Source organism: Topomyia yanbarensis, chromosome 3, assembly GCF_030247195.1.
Source record: "Topomyia yanbarensis strain Yona2022 chromosome 3, ASM3024719v1, whole genome shotgun sequence".
NCBI lineage: Eukaryota > Metazoa > Arthropoda > Insecta > Diptera > Culicidae > Topomyia > Topomyia yanbarensis.
The window spans coordinates 284189007-284207495 of record NC_080672.1 but is presented as its reverse complement, the minus strand read 5'-3'; the positions used below and the strand labels follow the sequence as shown (position 1 = coordinate 284207495).

The 18489-nt window shown below is 39.8% G+C and overlaps 1 protein-coding gene across 6 annotated transcripts in view; it reads left to right on the top strand.

Annotated features, from left to right (window-relative positions):
- Window positions 1–18489, top strand: part of LOC131688737 (homeotic protein distal-less) — a 188074-nt gene that overhangs the window by 53363 nt on the left and 116222 nt on the right. For all 6 annotated transcript variants that reach the window (XM_058973216.1, XM_058973220.1, XM_058973217.1 and 3 more), the window contains one exon: window positions 16856–17046. In XM_058973216.1, the coding sequence (XP_058829199.1) occupies window positions 16856–17046 (191 nt within the window). The remainder of the gene's footprint in view (window positions 1–16855; window positions 17047–18489) is intronic.

Below are 18489 nucleotides of genomic sequence, written 5' to 3'. Positions count from 1 at the left end.
ATTTTGGTTCATGAAACAATGTTTTAGGTCCTATATTTCTGGTAGAAACACTGCGTCAGCAGCAAAGAGTACACGACGGCTTTCGGAAAACGCATTATAACGAAAGTGATCTCGTCTTATCGGCAAAGTAGTACCAAGAGAAATCCGTTTTATCGACAATCTCGAAATATCGACCAACGAATTCACGAAAACAAATAAATTAATATCTGTGTATACATTGTTATTTATTATGTGGGCGTTCATTAAAACATTTTCATTGTAGAATTATAGATGAATTAAAACTATCGCGAAGCTTATCTCTCTGACTTCCACTTTGTCACGCTAATGGTTGATATACAGCTGTAAACTACCAGACACCCTCGACTTATACGTGTTCAAATTTCAAGTGGTCGTATTTTCCTTAAATCAAATCGAAATCGTTTCAACCTTTAATAAGTGACGTATTACTTCATAATGAACAAACAAACAAACAATATTTTGATAGATCAAAAATTAAAAAATGCGAGTGTTTTTCTGTCCTCCTGTAAAAAGTTGGAAATGGCGGATTTACGACTTTGCATATCCACCCTTCAATTTAAATTGTCAAATTGACAGCGAATTTTCCTTAATCTCATTACTTTGGGCTAGATTACTGGAAATCCGGTAATATCGAAGTCAATTTGACAATTTGAACTACTGAATTTCAGCATAGTGAATCTGTTAAATGAGTTTAATTCAAATAGCTGAACTTTCGGCATTTTGGAAATTTGATAAAATTTTACTAAATTCGAACTTTCGGCATTTTGGAAATTCGATAAAATTTTACTAAATTCGAGGAAATAGAGAGGGGCGAGTGAATCATGAATCGATCATAATAATCAACCCTTGAAAAAGAGTCAAGGAACCACGAAACTGCCTTTGAGAGACTTAGTGGAATGTTCTATTAAAATTAGAATATTGAACTCGGTCGAACTAAAAATGATCTTCGCATTAAAGATAAACCGTTTATTATTTCAAAGATTTCGAAAGAAATGACTCAGTAATATTCAGCCGTGGCAGATATTTTGAAAGCTCGCCCAGATAAGCTCAGAACACTCATTTTTTTAAAATTCTATTCTGGATGTTACAATCTTAGGGCCAATCGTCTCTTTTTTCGGGTAACAAAAATCTCTCTGGAAAAATCTGTATGTGCGGAGTTAGGAACCGAGCCCAAGTAAATTGTATATAAGGCAATTGATTTACCTACTACGGTGGTCGATGAGTCCGTGCCCTAATTGAAATATTCTGTCTAAAGCAAGCAAATGACGTTAGTGGCAAGAAGTCTTTTATTAAGAAATACCGCGTCTATGTGCCCGCTGACAGCATCGAAATCGATAGCGTAGTTACCGATTTGAGTTTGTCATGCGTGAATATACTGAAGTACGGGAATGGCTGTTTCAAGCACGCTTTGCTTAATAGGGTTTTGTATGGAAATCGCATTAGACGGAACAAAATTGTATGTCCCTACAAACTCGCATTGGGTGACTCAGAAGAGCTGCCAGCTTCGAGGGGACTTCAAATCACACGGTACGGACTGGGGTTGTCTTCTCGATGATAACTGTTCTAGCTTACTCCACGATCTTTGCTACAGCTTTAAGTGTGCTCTGCTTTACTGCCAATGACCACATATCTGTCCCGCTTGACTTTCTTTAAAAATTTGAGAGCGAGCAAAAAAGTTTGCAATAACTTTCGCTATTTTTTTAATTTAAATCGTTTGCATTAAAAATTTTGGTACAACCCAAACATGTTCGATATTTATTGTTTTACCCACTTCATATTTGAGACAAAACCATTTATAGTGGATAAATCCAAAAAAGACTGTCAGGGTCGTAACGTGGTCTTCCAGCGAATTTGGGTGAGTCTTAGTGCGCTCCTTTGGTATTCCTTCACATTGGCTTTTTTCAAGTCAGCTCCCAAACAATAATTAAGTGTGTAACTGGAAATGGCACACTTCTTCTGACTTATTTTATGATTTATCCTCACTTATTTTATAAAGCAGATCATGATTTCAGCGACATTCTGTGGTTGGCAGCTTTGGCGGGGACCAACCCGGTCAACCGCATGATACGGGTCTGCTAAGCAGCATATTTTCTCCTGTTCGTTGGTGTTGGTAGCATACTGCCACTTTCGTTGGAGTTCCGACATTATTACGATGATCGTTTCGACATATCCCAGTAACGATAAGTGTAGGCTCTTTTCGCGCTGTCGTAAATCTGTGTCAGACGAGGCACACTTGCTCTGGTGTTTTCTCGACATTTACATACACTTTGAAAAGAAGATTAACGCCGCATGTCCGAATCGATTATGGTTCTGTCTGAAATAACCGTGGCCAGACGGAAACTGCGCCATCGAGTCAGCTCGCAGTGTTTTCCGCATATTCCTATAGCATTCGCTATCCTTGATTACGACGATGCCGATTGTAAACCATTCCAGCGGTAGCGAAGTCTAAATATCTCATTGGATGACTCTGTACGCACTTTGAACTTGCAGAGCAATGAGCCTAAATGTACTGCTCAGCTTCACTCGATTCCACTGTGTCTCTACCACCGCAACCCAGACAAGCCTTGTACCTCAATGTCGACGATTATACGGTAGCAAGAAGACGGCTCTTGCAACTCTTTAACCCAGCGTTCTTCGGCAAAATTCTAGCTGACAACTTAACTAGTCCAGGAGTACTCCTTAGCGATTCCCCGGAGGTGGTGTAGCTTCAGAGTATTGGATTTTTTTTCGCATGTAAACGATTCTTAGACACACTGAGAGTCAACAAATTGCGTTTACACTAATTACAAAAATCTTCTTAGTGCCGCTGTAGTTCCATGCAATTTTCTATTGGCCGCACTATGAGAAACATTTTGAGATCATTAGCGTATATAAGTTCACATCCTTGAGGTATCGTATAACATAACAAACGTCATTGAAGAACAACGAAAAAAGCAACGGTCTAAGATACTTGCCTTGAGGCGCTCTTGACAGGTTGAAAAAGCTGTTGACGCGTTATTTCCTGATTTTACAGAGAGAGAGGGAGAGAGAGAGAGAGAGAACAATTTACGAGATATGATAGCGTGATCTACACGATCGAATGCAGCTTTAAGATCCGTGCATAATCGACCTGAGATTAAACTTGAATATTGTAGACTGCGATAAGCTTGACGCCACCACATTTTTTCTCTGCACGGTCTGGATTGCGATCGTTACGGTAAACCGTGTAGCTTGAACCGAATAACTGAAGTGATTTGATTTGATCATTCAGCTACGTTTCGGTCAGAACAATAGCATCGTATTTGGCATCAACTTGTCAATTTTTGGGTGTAATTTTCTCATGTTCTGGTAGTAGATATTAAGTGTCCCTGCAAAAAATTTCCTGATGGTAGACCGGTCCTACAAAAAAAAAAACGCGTAAACAGCTTCTTAGCTCCTGAAGCAATGAATATTTCGCATGCAGGTCAGAGGAATTACCCTCTGCATGAAGTGTTTTCACAAAGAGTTTGTTTCCCACTTCAGATCGACGATTCTCACCTGCCATATTGCCGCGTCTTCGCCATATGTTCAACTCATGTTTTCCACCAGTTAATTTAATTTGTTTTGCAAGTTAAAGTGATTTGATCAAAATGATGGACAAGACTAATATTGTGAACATTATTATGCAAATAATTGTAGTTTATCTGTGATATCGTTACTTGAAACATACTCGTTATTTCGTTTTGGTATACAGAATTACACAAAAAAGGGTTAGTGTGTTATCGTAACAAACGCAATACCTTCTCCACGTGGATTTAAAAAGAAAACGTTATGTGACGTCAAGCTAGCTCCTGCTCAACTATGAATATGGGAACGATACACAGAATAAGCGACAAACAAAACAATACACAATTGTTACCCTTCGGCAGTCGTGTTAATGGCTCCCTAAATGGCCATCAGCCGACACTTAAAGAAGATTTTACTAGATTTTCTGAAAGTATTGCACCCAGTATAATGGTGCGAGTGCTGGCAGGTTAAATGGGGCAACTCTAGCAGCCATTCTGATGCCGATGAACTAAATTTGTCACAAACAAGTGATATTCAAGAGATTGCATCTCAATGAAACAAAAAAAACAACGGACTAAAAAAGTTCCCCAGACACTCAAACCATATCATCGTTGTACGACAGAGCGTCTCATCTGGTACGGAACATCACAACCTACACACTATCAATCAGCAAGTTCACATCGTGATGCCAGCAAAAAAAAACTAATTTATTCCGCAAGTTCTCGCACTCACCCGGCTCGTACTACATGCCAAATCTCATCAACATAAAAAGTGCGCTCCGGCTGACAGCAACGCAGATGGTGCAAACATTTGCGGAAAGCTTTTGCTACGATACGATACAAAGGTAGTTAGCCGGTAGGTTCTTCGATCCCTGTAATCAGCTTGGCCGGACATGGCTGGCTGGCTTGCTGACCGGCAGGTTGTTCGTTTCTCCGATCACAGTTCTAGCGCATCTCACATCGATGGTTTGGTACGATTCGAACCCCAAAACATCACATTTTCCGATCAGGCTGACGACGGAGACAACGTAACGTAGGTGGACGTGTGGTGACACCCCCCGCAAGATTATGCGTTATTCAGCCAGTTGTCTGGTGTGCGAACCGGTAGCAGCGCACGCATGCTGGAAGCGCTAAACCTAAGAGCTACGACGCAGCAGCAGCAGCAATAGCAAGAGCAAAAAACGGCTGTATGTTGCACATAAATTAACATTTTTGATTAAATACGCTGCGTTTATGCATTATATTCATTAAGACAATCGGCCGGAGTCGGTGATTTTTTTCTGCTGCTGCTCCCTCACTCTCGTTTCGACGGCCACTGGCATGGTTCTTGTTGGCTACTGTGTGTAAGATTTTTATCACGGAACTTTCATCGAGCAAATCGTTTGCTGCTAATGTCTTATCCAACTACACATGAGTGTGTTTGTGGGTGTGAGTGTGTGTGTGACCGGTAACACAATGCTGTTTGACTGTACCTACGGACATGCCACTGGCTGACATGTTCGGCGTTGCCAAGCAACAAAATGCGTTTACGTATCTACTATACTACATGACGTCGCTGTCGTCAGCATCGATATTATGCATATAATTACCCTTGGGAAGCGGTTGTATTTAGCGGCGATCGTGTTTCTGTACCTACGACAAGCTTAACATGCTCGGTAAGACCTTCAAATGCTACAACGTGTATAACAATGTGTTGTCGGCTGGATGCGGGAGGGGTTGCTGTATTGCATAGCTGGAAGATGCTCGAATTTATGAAGGTATCGATGCCGATGCATCAAAAGGAAATGTTTCGTTGGAGTTTGGAGGAAAAAATACAGTGCTCAACCCAAGGTTTTGAGCGCAAATTATACATTTTACAAAAGCGAATATTGATAACAAAGTTTTAATTTTTTTTATAATTTTTATCATGCTAATTCCAGAACGTTTATATAAATTACCATGGTATGTTAAGTTCACAGAACATTGTTTATTTGACAACAAAATGGAAGCCAAGTTAAACATTGCGAATGTTGTGTAACAGTTTGGCTTTTCCAATTTAGGTAGTAGTTTGAATTGTGCCCTGGATCAATCCACTTTTTGCAAATTTTGCTGCTCGAATCATACTTCCAATTTTTCTGGAGCAAACGGGAAATATAAAACCTTATTCCTGTTCACTTAGGGTGACTATATCAAGCGAGTGAAAAACCAGGACAGTCCAAAAGGGACTACCACCCTCTATCACCTCTTAATCGATTGTGACTTCTCCCTACGTGTTCGGCAGCTAAAACGTTCCATTCGGCAGTAAAACAGTTCTGGGGTCTTACAGGCCAAAAAGTCTTGCATGAGAATTCGATCACCTTTTTTCGGATTTACACACACGCAGTTCTTGTTACATTACCATCAGCAAAGGTAACATGATGTTGTTGAATACATCGGCTATCATCAATTTAGCGGATGATACGAAATGTTCTGAAATCATCTGTGCAGCACCGGCGAGGGGTCATTGAAGTAAAGTAGAAACATCAACGGTCCAAAGTAACTTCCCTACACCATTCTTAATTTTAAGTTAAGTAGTTGGCAATCTCCAATGCCAATCATTATCTCTCGATCTGAGAACTATGATCGAAACAGCTGCAAAAACTACCATTGATTAGAAATTCCTCCAGTTTATCAATTGTTCTATGAAAAATAGCGGATTGGTTGGTGTAAATAATATCAGTTTGAGCGCGACCTTCCATACTCCCTGTTATGTAGGATGCTAGACTCGACAGGATAGTCGCTCTTCAGCGTCCAGTGAAGCCATGTCAATCGTGGATTACTGGACTAGGTACTGCTAACATTGACCCTGAAGTGGTTCCATAATCACCAGCTAGAGAAAGCACTCAATGAAATTATCCCACTACAGTTATTGATGTTTCGTCATTTCCCTTTTCATGGATTGGAAAAATGTTTGCGGATTTCCAGTAAGACGAAAAAACGCCACTGGAAAGAGAACCCAAGTAAAAGCAAAGTCACCCAAACGTCTTCTATTTGTATTCTCAGAGGCGCCAAAAGGAATTCTTTGGATCCTGGATTGAAAGGCAATTTAAGTCGGGAAGAAACTCTAGTTATCATTGTTTTATCGGCCAGAGATTGGTCCACAACTGGAACCATTTCGATTTGTTCGGCTGCCAAATTTCCTTGAAAACGGATCACACTGCCGTGATACGCATAAGAGTCCCATTTACTATCGATTTTCTATACATATGGGACTGTTATGCTTATCACGGTAGTACAGGTCATTCTCATGTTATGTACGAACGCCTCATGCTTTTTCTTTTCATTTTCCACATAAGAGAAGAAAGTTGAGAGATTAAAAAAGACATCGGATGGTACAATTGAGGGATTCGAGTAATTAAAATTTTGTTTGTCGTATTTTGCTTGAGGGTGAATTTATGTTGTAATTATGGTTGCGATCGGTCATAACAGCGATCTGAACCAAAGAAAATAAAGCGAAGACTCAGTAAAGAAAAATATTTTAGGCTTACAGGACAAAAACTAGGACCAATCAAGCGTTTTCCTAGACTTCCCAGGACACCAGGACAGTCAGTGAAAAACCAGTACATGTCCTGGGAAACCAGGACGTATGGTCACCCAATGTTCACTCCATTTGGCAACCAGAAGAAAAAACAGAATAAACCAATAAATGAACGGTTTTCTCCCTAATTATTCCGGAGTAGACCTGTGCGCCGCCGCGCCACGCCGCCGCCGCCGGTAAATTTTAACAAACGCCGATGCCGAACGGTAAACCGGCGGCGCGCCGCCGACGCATTTTTCTCACGCCGACAATTCGCGAACTCGAAAATCATTGACTCATAATTTTATCTACAAATCTAGGAACATTGTCTATGGTCCAAATATACGACATTAACTGATTCATGATTTATCACATATTGATCTTTATTTGGTATTAGTGGTTGTGAATTAGATCACAAAATTAACAAATTCTTGATATTTTCTCGAAAATCATTACACGACATTCGGAATATAATTCATGGATCCATTCTTGCTTCGCAAACAATTATAAGGAACTCAGACTATTATTCATGGATTATTCGCTCTGCTCTTTGGTTTTGAAATTTCTATGTGAGCTATTGTGCACAATTGCTAGCAATCAGTCTCATAGGCGCGAGCATTAGATACAAGGAAACTACTAGGATCTGTAACCCTGTTATTCTTTTGCTAAGATTCAGTGTAATGTTTGAAATCAATTGAAACTGCACTGAGGAACAAAAATACATTACATTGCCACAATTCATGTCCGTGAAATAATTAAGAAGACTATAAGACACGTGACTCTGTGTAAAAAATCCGACGGTAAGCTCAAGACTGAAATATTACGATAACACGAAGAGAATTTACGAAAATCGTTGCACATCGTTTAATTCTTGACTTTTTTAGTCAATAAAGTTAATACAAATTAATGTATCATCAAGTTATCATAAACATATTAAACATACTCAGACAACACCACCGACTAAACATTTGAGTATAATGCCATCTTTTTTGCGTGAACTAGTTTTGTGAAAACACAAAAAATATTTTCAATACGAGGTTTCTTTATCATTGATTGACTAGTGGCCTATTTTGATTTTTTTTTCTCGAAGAATAGTTGGGCAGTGATCTTGACTTTTCGCGATGCTGGTGTACTGATGTGGCGATGCAGAGGGTAAGAGGCCCTTAACAAGGCCATTAAAAGCAGCAAGAGAGCGTGTTTCTTCAACCTGTGTGAGAGTGCCAATGCGAATCCGTGGGGTGACGCCTACAGAATCGTGATGGCCAAGACCAAAGGGGGCTCTTCACCCCCAGAACGATCTCCGAACCGGTTGGTGACGATTGTCAAAGCACTCTTCCCGTCACAAGCCACAAGCCCCTGGCCACCTACACCAGGAAACAGTGCGAGCGCGGCCGAAATGGTGGCTCCGGTGACGAATGAAGAACTACTCGCAGTGGCTCATTCCCTAGCAATGAACAAAGTTCCAGGGCCGGATGGAGTTCCAAACAGCGCTCTCAAGGCAGCGATCATAGCGAACCTGAACATGTTCAGGCTAGCTATGCTGAGATGCCTTGACGAATACCGCTTCCGCGATACATGGAAAAGGCAGAAATTGGTGCTGTTGCCGAAGCCCGGGAAGCCGCCAGGCGACCCATCGGCGTACAGACCAATCTGTCTGGTCGACAAGACTGGCAAATTGCTTGAGAGGATCATCCTCAACAGGCTAACCCCGTACTCAGAAGGTACGGACGGCCTGTCAAGCAACCAGTTTGGCTTTCGGGAGGGTAAGTCCACGGTGGACTCTATCAACTCAGTGATAAAGACTGCCGAGATAGCGATCCAACGAAAAAGGGGAGGCATTCGATACTGTGCGTTAGTGACACTTGACGTGAAAAACGCATTCAACAGCGCAAGAAGGGATACCATCGCGCTCTCGCTACACCGGCTTAACCTACCGGTGGGTCTGTACCGGATCCTGGAAAGCTACTTCCAGAACCGCGTACTGTTATACTGTTCTGAGACTGAAATTCCCTCCTGGGGTCAAGATCGTCGGCTTTGCCAAAGACGTAACCTTGGAGGTCTACGGGGAGTCAATCCCTGAGGTAGAACTAACTGCAGAACACGCGATCAATACGGTGGAGGAATGGATGAGCGCAAGAACCCTGGAGCTCGCTCAGCATAAGACGGAGGTAGTTATCATCAACAACCGCAAGTCGGCACAACATCCATTTTGGAGAAGTCGTGATCACCTCACAGCGGAGTCTGAATTCTCTCCGAGTCATTATAGACGATAAGCTAACCTTCGGCAGCCACGTCGACTATACATGCAAGAAAGCGTCGACTACTGTTGCGGCACTATCGAGGATGATATCCAACAGCTCAAAGGTGTGCGCCAGTAGACGTAGGTTACTGGCAGGCGTTGCCGTATCTATCCGCAGGTACGGCGGCCCGTCATGATCAAGAGCACTGAGGGTAACCAGTTACCTATAGAAACTGGAGAGCACCTACCGCGTGATGTGCCTCAGAGTGATATCTGCTTATCGCACGGTATCATAAGATGCATCCTGCATGATAGCGAGCATGATGCCAGTCGGGCTGGTCATCCGGGAAGATGGGGAGTGCTTCGAACTACGTGGAAATAGAGGAGCCCGCGAGCGCACCAGGGTGACCTCGGTCGTCAGATGGCAGTGTGAGTGGGATAACTCCTCGAAAGGTAGGTGGACCCACCGGCTGATACCTAACATATCGAGCTGGGTGGGCAGACCCCATGGGGAAGTTCACTTCCATCTGACACAATTCCTGTCAGAAAAATAAAAAAATAGATCTGGTTGCAAGAATTACATTTTGTGCAATGTGTTCAACAGATGTCGGTAGTACAGCGTGGGCGATGATTTTTTTTAGAATTTTCTTCAAGTTGTAACGTCTGTTTGTATGTGCTGCGAAGTCTGTTACAAGAGAAACCGACAATTTGGGAAAGGAATTGTACTGCAGGATTTTTTTTAGGTACATTGGCGTCAATATTCGCCACGCCGACACACGCCGGCGCGCCGCCGCCGTTAGGGTCCAACGGCGTGACGCCGCCAACGCCGCCGGCCAAATATCTTGCTTACGCCGCCGCCGATTAAAAATGCATCGGCGCACACCTCTATTCCGGAGTAGTTTCTCATGGCATTGAAATGAATCTAATATAATCATAATACTAGAATAATTTTTAAATGAAGCTACATTGTCTATAACCTTTCTCGGAATAAAGTATCAATGTAGTGCCCTAATGCATGTTGCCCTAATGCAGTGTAGTGCCCTAATGCATCATCCTGTATTCATCCCACTTATTTGAATAGAGCAGTGTCTGCTATCTCTATTAGATGCTTTAGGTCAAATGGTAGGATGAATAAGGGTGCGTTGTAGGGTTACTAGTACCGACCCTTCTTGGCGAAAACCGGTACTACGGTATTGTAAAGTACCGGTAAAGTATCGGTGCTCGAAATTTTTTCTCAAAATATTTGAGAAACGTGTCAGAGTGAAATTTAATGCTCAAACCGATGATTTTATTCTCAAATTTTTGATTTATTCTGACCAAAAAGGCATATCAATTTTTTTAGTACAGAGGTTTTAACTTTAGGGTCATTTGCATTTTTTTGGGTTATGGAAATCTCTTTTGGAAAATTCTCTAACCCTATATGCGGGATTGGGAATCAAACCGGGGTGAGCTGCCTGCAAGACAATCGATTTACCAACTACGCTATGCCCACCCTCGGCATATTCATTTTTTTATTGCCTCGGAATGGCATGTCTCATTTCAGCAGAAGATATTTTTCCTATGCAGCACCTTCTTTTATCACGAAATGAATAACTGCTAAGCGCACTGGCTTACGTCGACTTCAACAAATGTTAGTCATGGGTGCGTTTCGACTTCGTCTCTTTCGGAAACCGACACTAACTTTTTGTCGGAATAGATTAGCGCCGGTTTGACGCTAAATCTCTAAAACTAAAACACACTCTGTGTTTCAATCGAACGACTGGTCAAACGTGATGTCCCGTCCGAGCAGAAGTTCTGTTAAAATATAGCATAGTTCAACAAATGGTTAATGTAATAAATTCTAGTATCAACAGTAAATTAAAGCGAGAATGGCAGTAAAACCGAGCGGGTTGCTTACATTTTCTCTCGGCATTATCGCTTTGCTGTAAATTAATTTCGACCTTAATGCGGTTCACCTGTTATTATTTATGGATACCAAGGCTCCTTACTTTTCTGTAAACAATGAAGTTTGCTGACTTCTGTCTTTTCCAATTACCAAAGAATTACAAATAGCTTCATTCGAAGCAGTTCACCAACTCTAGAATTGTTAGCTACTAAATCGGTGTTCGTTCTTTTATAGATAAAGATTTATATTCAAACCAAATACATACGTGAATGTCGACAGAATGTCGTTATTAAAAAAAAATCACAGCAAATTTTAAGTCTGGCTAGAGTGAGATTTATTACCACATCATTGAAATTTTATTTCGGCCAAATTGTGTAGGAATCAAAACATTCCGTTCAGTACAACGAGAGTTAGGAATGTTTAACTTCTAGAATATTTATGATGATTCCACATAAATACCACACACATGAAAGAACCTCATCAAATGCTAAAAGAAGAGCTTCGCAAAAATTGCGCTTGCAAAGAAAACTCATGCGAACTGGTAATGACTAGTTTCACATCAAACATTGAATTGTCACGAGCCAAATTTTATACGCAGATGAAATTAAAATCTCTACAATCAGCAATCAATGGAATAACTTGAAATAATTGATTACTTATACCTGAAACCGCATTATAATATATTTTCTAGATTGTCTTTTAGTTTGTCCGCACTGCTGATTCTTTTATGTGTGCTGAGGCGGTTATTGGCATTCCGATGTACTTATAGAACTCTCGAAACGTGCACATTGAGAATTGATAGCTCCTCCTAGGCCCCATTCTTTGATTATCTGTGCAATTTCGCTTGTTGTGATCAATCACAGAGTAGCAACACAAGTTGTACGGTCACTATGCTCATGATGATAATTCTCCAGGTAATTACGGAGGCTTTTTTTAATTTTTTTTTCAATTTAAGAATTTTATGTTGCACTTTGATGAAAAATGTGAACTAAACTATGCAAAATGTTAGATTAATAGGTCCAGTAAGTTTTGAGTTATGATGTACACTGCATTTATATGAAGTGCCACAGTGTGTTATTAAAAATCACCGGTGATTATTATATGATTTTCAACGGTAAAGCCACATGTCGGAAACCCAAGCTCATTAAGTTTTTTCAACAAGCTATCGGCGATAAGGTTCCATAGAATTGGTGACAGCACACCACCTTGATGACATTCACAGACACTCAGTTTCTTTATCTTCACTTGTATTAACGATGAGCTCAGATATCGGTTACTAAGCATTGCGAGTATCCAGTTTGTGATATATGAAGGTACTCCATGATCTCGTGCTGCTTCCAAATTTTATTTAAAAGACACGTTGACAAAAGCACTTTGAATATCAGAAAAAAACTCTTAAGTTTGATTGCTCCCGTAAAATAAATTTTTTAATGTTGTGGACCTCATTGTGTAATAGGGTGAGAGTAGACTTCTTTCGCTGTTATACATGGTGCATTGCATGCAGCGGGAGCTCGTTCAAGCTAACATCTCTAATATAGTGCTCAATTAAACGTTCCGCTGATTTGAGAAAGAAGGAGGTCAGACTGATCAGTCTAAAGTTCTTTGCCTTCTCATAACTGACGCAGCCACCATTAGGAATAAATTTTACAACTATTTCCTGCCAAGCTAATGGAATGTATTCTGTTGCAAGACTATAAGCATTAACTTTTTTCAAGATATGCTTAAAATTTTCATGTCCTGTTTGAAGTAGAACTGGAATCTTTTCCATCTTTGATGGATTCGGTTGCCACGATTCTAGGAGCAAATGTCCAAGAATCAGAACTACCTGAAACGAATTCAGGGGCAGTCGTCGGTGATGGCTCTGTATAGCCTGGAAAGTGTGTCTCAAAAAGACCGTTGAGTACTGCATACTCGTCAAATGAGCATTCTTCATTAGCAATTCTACTCCAACTGGTATAAAATTCGAAAGTAACTTTTTTGATTATGGAACCCTTAGGGTCATTCGCCTCTTTTCGGGTTAGAGAAATATCTAACCTATGTGCGGGGTTTCGAATCGAATTAAGGTGAGCTGCGTACAAGGCAATCGATTTACCAACTACACTATGCCCGTCTCCCAGTAACTTATTTAATCTACTAGTCTCGTTGAGATTTCTAACGCGTATGCAATGGTTTTGTCCAACCACTTTGCTCAGATGATTGAACGGAATTTCTGTATAAATTGCGAGCCAACTTAAATGCCTTCGACCCATCCTGAGTCTGCGATTCCAAGCTCGTTGGAAAATATCCAGTCGTCAAGCCCTCTTCGTAGAGGTCCCAGTTCGTAGATTTGGGATTACGATATATGATGGTATCTAGTGAGACTCTTAAATGATCAAATACGATGTATTTATGATCAGATAACGAAGATTCGAGCTCGTTGGGTACAAACCAGTTATACAGTTCATGCGTAATACCGTCAGAGCAGAGAGTTACATCCAACACCTCTTCTTTGCCATATCGTTCAAATGTTGGGCATTAAGTTTATACAGATTTATACTATTTAGGTAATCCATCAGTTCTCTGCCTCTCGAATTGATAGCTGAGCTGCGTGGTCAGCATATTGACTTGTGTATCACCAGTCATATTGACTTAGAACTCAATTCGATTGAAAATTTGTAATGTATTTATTACGCTTAGAGCAATTTTTATTTTCCTTCGGAACATCACGCTGAACCTTATCAAATGAATAACGATGCTCGAGGTCCTAACAGTTTTCTTATATCTCCTGCTCGAACCTACGACTGGCCGCTAGCAGCTGAGCAAAACTTGGCATTCCATTTATATAGGATGGCGCTAAAGCTGAGTACTTAGGTTGAAGACTATTTGGCGTTTTAATGTGTTAGGTACCTATTGTGTTGTTATTGTACTGTTTGAGTGGGAAATTAATTATAAATTAAATTGACCCCCACCGGAGCATGTTACAAATATTCACAGCTTTTCAACAAAGTCATGGCAATACCACTCTGGTAGCATATTTTCAGGGTTATAGCGTATTAAATACGTACTTACAGGTGGAATACAGTGAACACCAATAATGAAATTGCAATGAAATGAAAAGAGATAGGAATTTGATGCTGAAGGATGCACTATGGATCGTCTTAAAACTAGTTTGTTACGTTCTTAATTTGATATTTTGAGAAAATGAACGAAACCCAAATCAAAAATACTAATTTTTGTCAACCAAAAGGTTTGCTACTTTCAATAACTAACAGATTCAGGGGCTTACTTTTCTAGGAAGTTTTCTCACTTTTCACATTGGCTTAATAGGGAGTGTATCAAAAATAAGTTGAAACCACTTATAACACTCTTATTCGCACACATGTAAAACTAGTGATCTGTGCTTACCTGCATTCGAAGTGTTTATCTTTCAATAAATAAATCACTAACTGCTTGGTTGTTTTATTTTGATTGTTTTCAAAATTCGACAAATTCTACAGAAGAAGGGTGTCGATATCCACCCCGCAACTTTGAAATTGATTAAAAACAAATTCGTGGAACACTATTCGTTTGATGATCTATCGGAAAGAGGAAGAAAACCAAGACCGGCTTGGACTTCTTTGGGCTGAAAGGTAGTCATAGTCAAACTCATCAATCGAAATAAATCGATGCTGAGCAAAAACCAAGACCCGGAAGTTATATAACCGAATTTTGCCACTACCGTCTTCGTGTATTTTGTTGGATGCGAGAAGTCGATCCAGGTGAAAAAAATTGGAAAAAAGTTCTTGTGTGGTAGGCAATTTGTTCGTGTGGCTTAAAGTAATCAATTTTCTACTCCAAAGATCCATAAATGCTGATGTTTACCGTACTGTGTGTTTGCAAAAAAGGACGCTTCCGTTATACAAGGACCTTAGGGTCATTCGCCTCTTTTTCGGGTTAGAGATATCCGCCAAATTGTCCACAGCTTCGTGTTGTTGAACGACGCTGGGCTGTCGTGAAGCGTATCTTCAGGAAGGAAAGTAAAGTAGCAAAGGCCATGTCAGTGGTGCAGAATGCAAATTTAATAGGAATTTTGAGATATTACTAAAACTAAATCACTTAGCCTTATTATGTCTTTGGACAAGTTTTCGTAGTTTTTAGGTTCTAATTCTACCAAGATCAAAAAATTAACTTTTCAATCATTCTATATAGAGCCGTACGACCTTCAGTGAAGTTGTAGTATGAGAAAAGTTTGCTGAAGACATGTAAGCTCTACATACCATGCTTTTCATTTTGCAACAAATTTAAAATCGTAGACTAGAGTGTTAGAAAACCTGTTTTTAAAAAATAATTTTTGGGGTATTGATTTAAAGCTGAAGACTACTTCAGACAACTTTAAGATTGTTTTAAGGCGATTAATTTGTTTCATGGCACCACAAATATCTAACTATTATCATTATCATTAAAAAGTTATGAGCGCTTCTTCGCCAAAAATGGGGTTCTTTGGAATACCGATAACACTCATTAGGGCCAACAAGGGATAATTATATTTCAACTACAAGTAAGGTCATGATTCGAGGTAAAATTTAGAAAAGAATGGTTTTAAAAAATCAATTTTTGATATTACAAGCACTTATATCTTTTGAATAATGAAAGCTAGAGTTTTGGTGGAATTAGAAGAAAATACTCATCTTCAAATACTCTGAATAACATGTAAATCTGCAAAAGTTATATTAAAAATTTGGTTTTACAAGAATTGACCCTTGGTAGTATGTTTGAAATATTTTCACGGTGGACAATATAAAAGACATAGATTCGTTTTCATGATAAAATTTTGCATTTTACCAGACTTTTATATCATTTTAAATAGTGGCTTGGTTGGTTCTAAATTTATTAAAATCAGTTATTTTTTTATTGGTTCAAGATAGAGTTTCGCGGTCTTCCAGAAAATTAAAGGAAATCGAATTTTAAAAAACTTTGCCGAAGACATTGGAACTCTGTCTTTTTTTTTCGTTTTGCAAGAAATGTATCGGAAAAATTAGGGTGCTTCTTAAAAAATGCTTTTATTTATATAGCTGTTGCAGTTTTGATTTATCATTAATATGACTTTAGAAATACTTTCAGATATTTTGAAGGAGAATAGTTTGTCTTTATGTACTGAACTTCTAGCTTCTTTCGCTATAAAGTTATATATACTATTTACTAAAAATGAAAAATGATGTTTCCAGTACTATATTGGATGCAATAGCGTTTTGTAGCATGTATCTCAAAATGGCGCTTGGTCCTTTTTGGCCTAACTCAAGCCATATTCACTATGGATTTTGTTCTACCTATTCCAACACTGTTGCTATTGCCGCGTTGAAATAGATAAAACAAAATCTATAGTGAATATTAAAGCCTCTATCCCGCTTGTAACCGAATTTTAAATTCTATCTGTGGATCATATTTGAACAGCAGATTTCAGGAGTTCTCTCAATCATTCATACAACGGAAACTACGAATCATTTCTTCCTCCGCATAAAAACTAGGCCAACACTGTCCTTGTTTGATCGATAAAGCATACAAGGCGCGAAAACATTGTTGCAGTGCACATCCGTGAAAAGCGAACAATTAGAGCGCCATTCACTTGGAAATGGAATCTGTCTAGCCTCTACTAGGTATTCAGTAGTTACAATATTTGTATTTTTTTTTAATTTTAGATTTCCTCTCGGACAAAATCGAGGACACCGGCCTGCGGGTGAATGGCAAGGGTAAAAAAATGCGCAAACCCCGCACCATCTACAGTTCCCTACAGCTGCAGCAGCTCAACCGAAGATTTCAACGAACGCAGTACCTAGCGCTACCGGAGCGGGCGGAACTGGCGGCCAGCCTTGGGCTGACGCAGACGCAAGTAAGTGTCTCCTTTCCTTACTCCCGTATGCTAAACTGTGACAGAGAATGGGATTTTCAATTTCCACCAATCGGTTGTAAAAATCACTTTACCCGATTTTCCCCCGCAATGTGTTTTTTCGGGCGAAATTGAATTATCAATAATTGCATTCAGCGGAACGCAAATATTTTGATTGGTGTTTTAGGGTAACCGAAATTTATTAGATTTATTAGGGCACAAACCAAAATCGACATAATACGACCAATTTGTTCCCATTGCTCATTCGCTGTGGGATACCGGAGTCACCCCCCTTCGCGTCGTTTCGGGGGAACTTTCGCCAAGGTTGAACTATGCTACGAAAATATGTTGAAACGAAAGTTTCCCATTGCAGGCCGATCCGATCCGACAGAGACACTACATTTTTCTCGATTAGCTTTTCGAAACTGTGCGGGGTTCGTGTGTCTACCCGTAGACCGTATCACTCAATCAATGTCCTGCCGTGACGGGCTGGTCCGGTGGGAGGGCCGGTTGATGCCGGTGCAGGGAGTCGGTTTGTGTCGGTCGGTGGTGTGGTAAACAACTGTCGGAGAACGTACACAGCTGGATGTGCTGTGCACTTGAGTTTTTCCCTTCGGTTTTCCCATATTTTCCATATTGTTTGCGTTAGCCTTTTGCGAGGACTTGTTTTCCTGGCTGCAGGGTTGCACTAACATAAAAAACTTGACTTTTATATGAATTTAACATGACAATGGGTAGTTGGGTGGGATTTTTGATATTTTCTGACCTGGTGGTTTTCCTTGTACCATGAGGTTGGTGCTGTCGAGAGGGTGGTTGCTAAATACCACATTTTGGAGTTTATTCTATTTGGGGTCGATCAAATGTTAGTTTTGTGGCCACCATGCCAATTTGATCAATTTGGATTCTTCTGTAGGAGGAAAGGTCTGTATGGTAGCCGTCAGTGGGAAACGTATAAAATTTGAGATTACTTCAACATTAATTCTTCAAAAGGGCTAATGAGTTTTTTGTAAAAAAAAACTTATTTCACTCATTATTCTGCTGCCGAGTTGAATTTCATGACAGATACACATGAATCAACATCTTTACCCTTAATAGAATCAATTTCAATTGTTTTCTGTATTGAAATTATAATAAATTAAGAGAAATCAGCAAAACAAAAGTTTGTTTACAAATCTTATTAGCCCTATTCAAAAGTTGATATGGACTTATTCTTGTCTAAAATTGTTTAGCTTTAACATCCAGAAAATAGGCAGTGTTTGCAATTTATAGCGGTCTACTTGAACTTTTTCAAGAGGTACAGATGATAAACATTATGCATTAACCAACATACAACATAACATAGTCTTGAATAATTCATTAGTCACATCACTCTAATGTTATGAATCCTCATAAATTTTTCTGCAAAATCTGAAATGCAACAATTTACTTTGCTTCTAACCACCACTG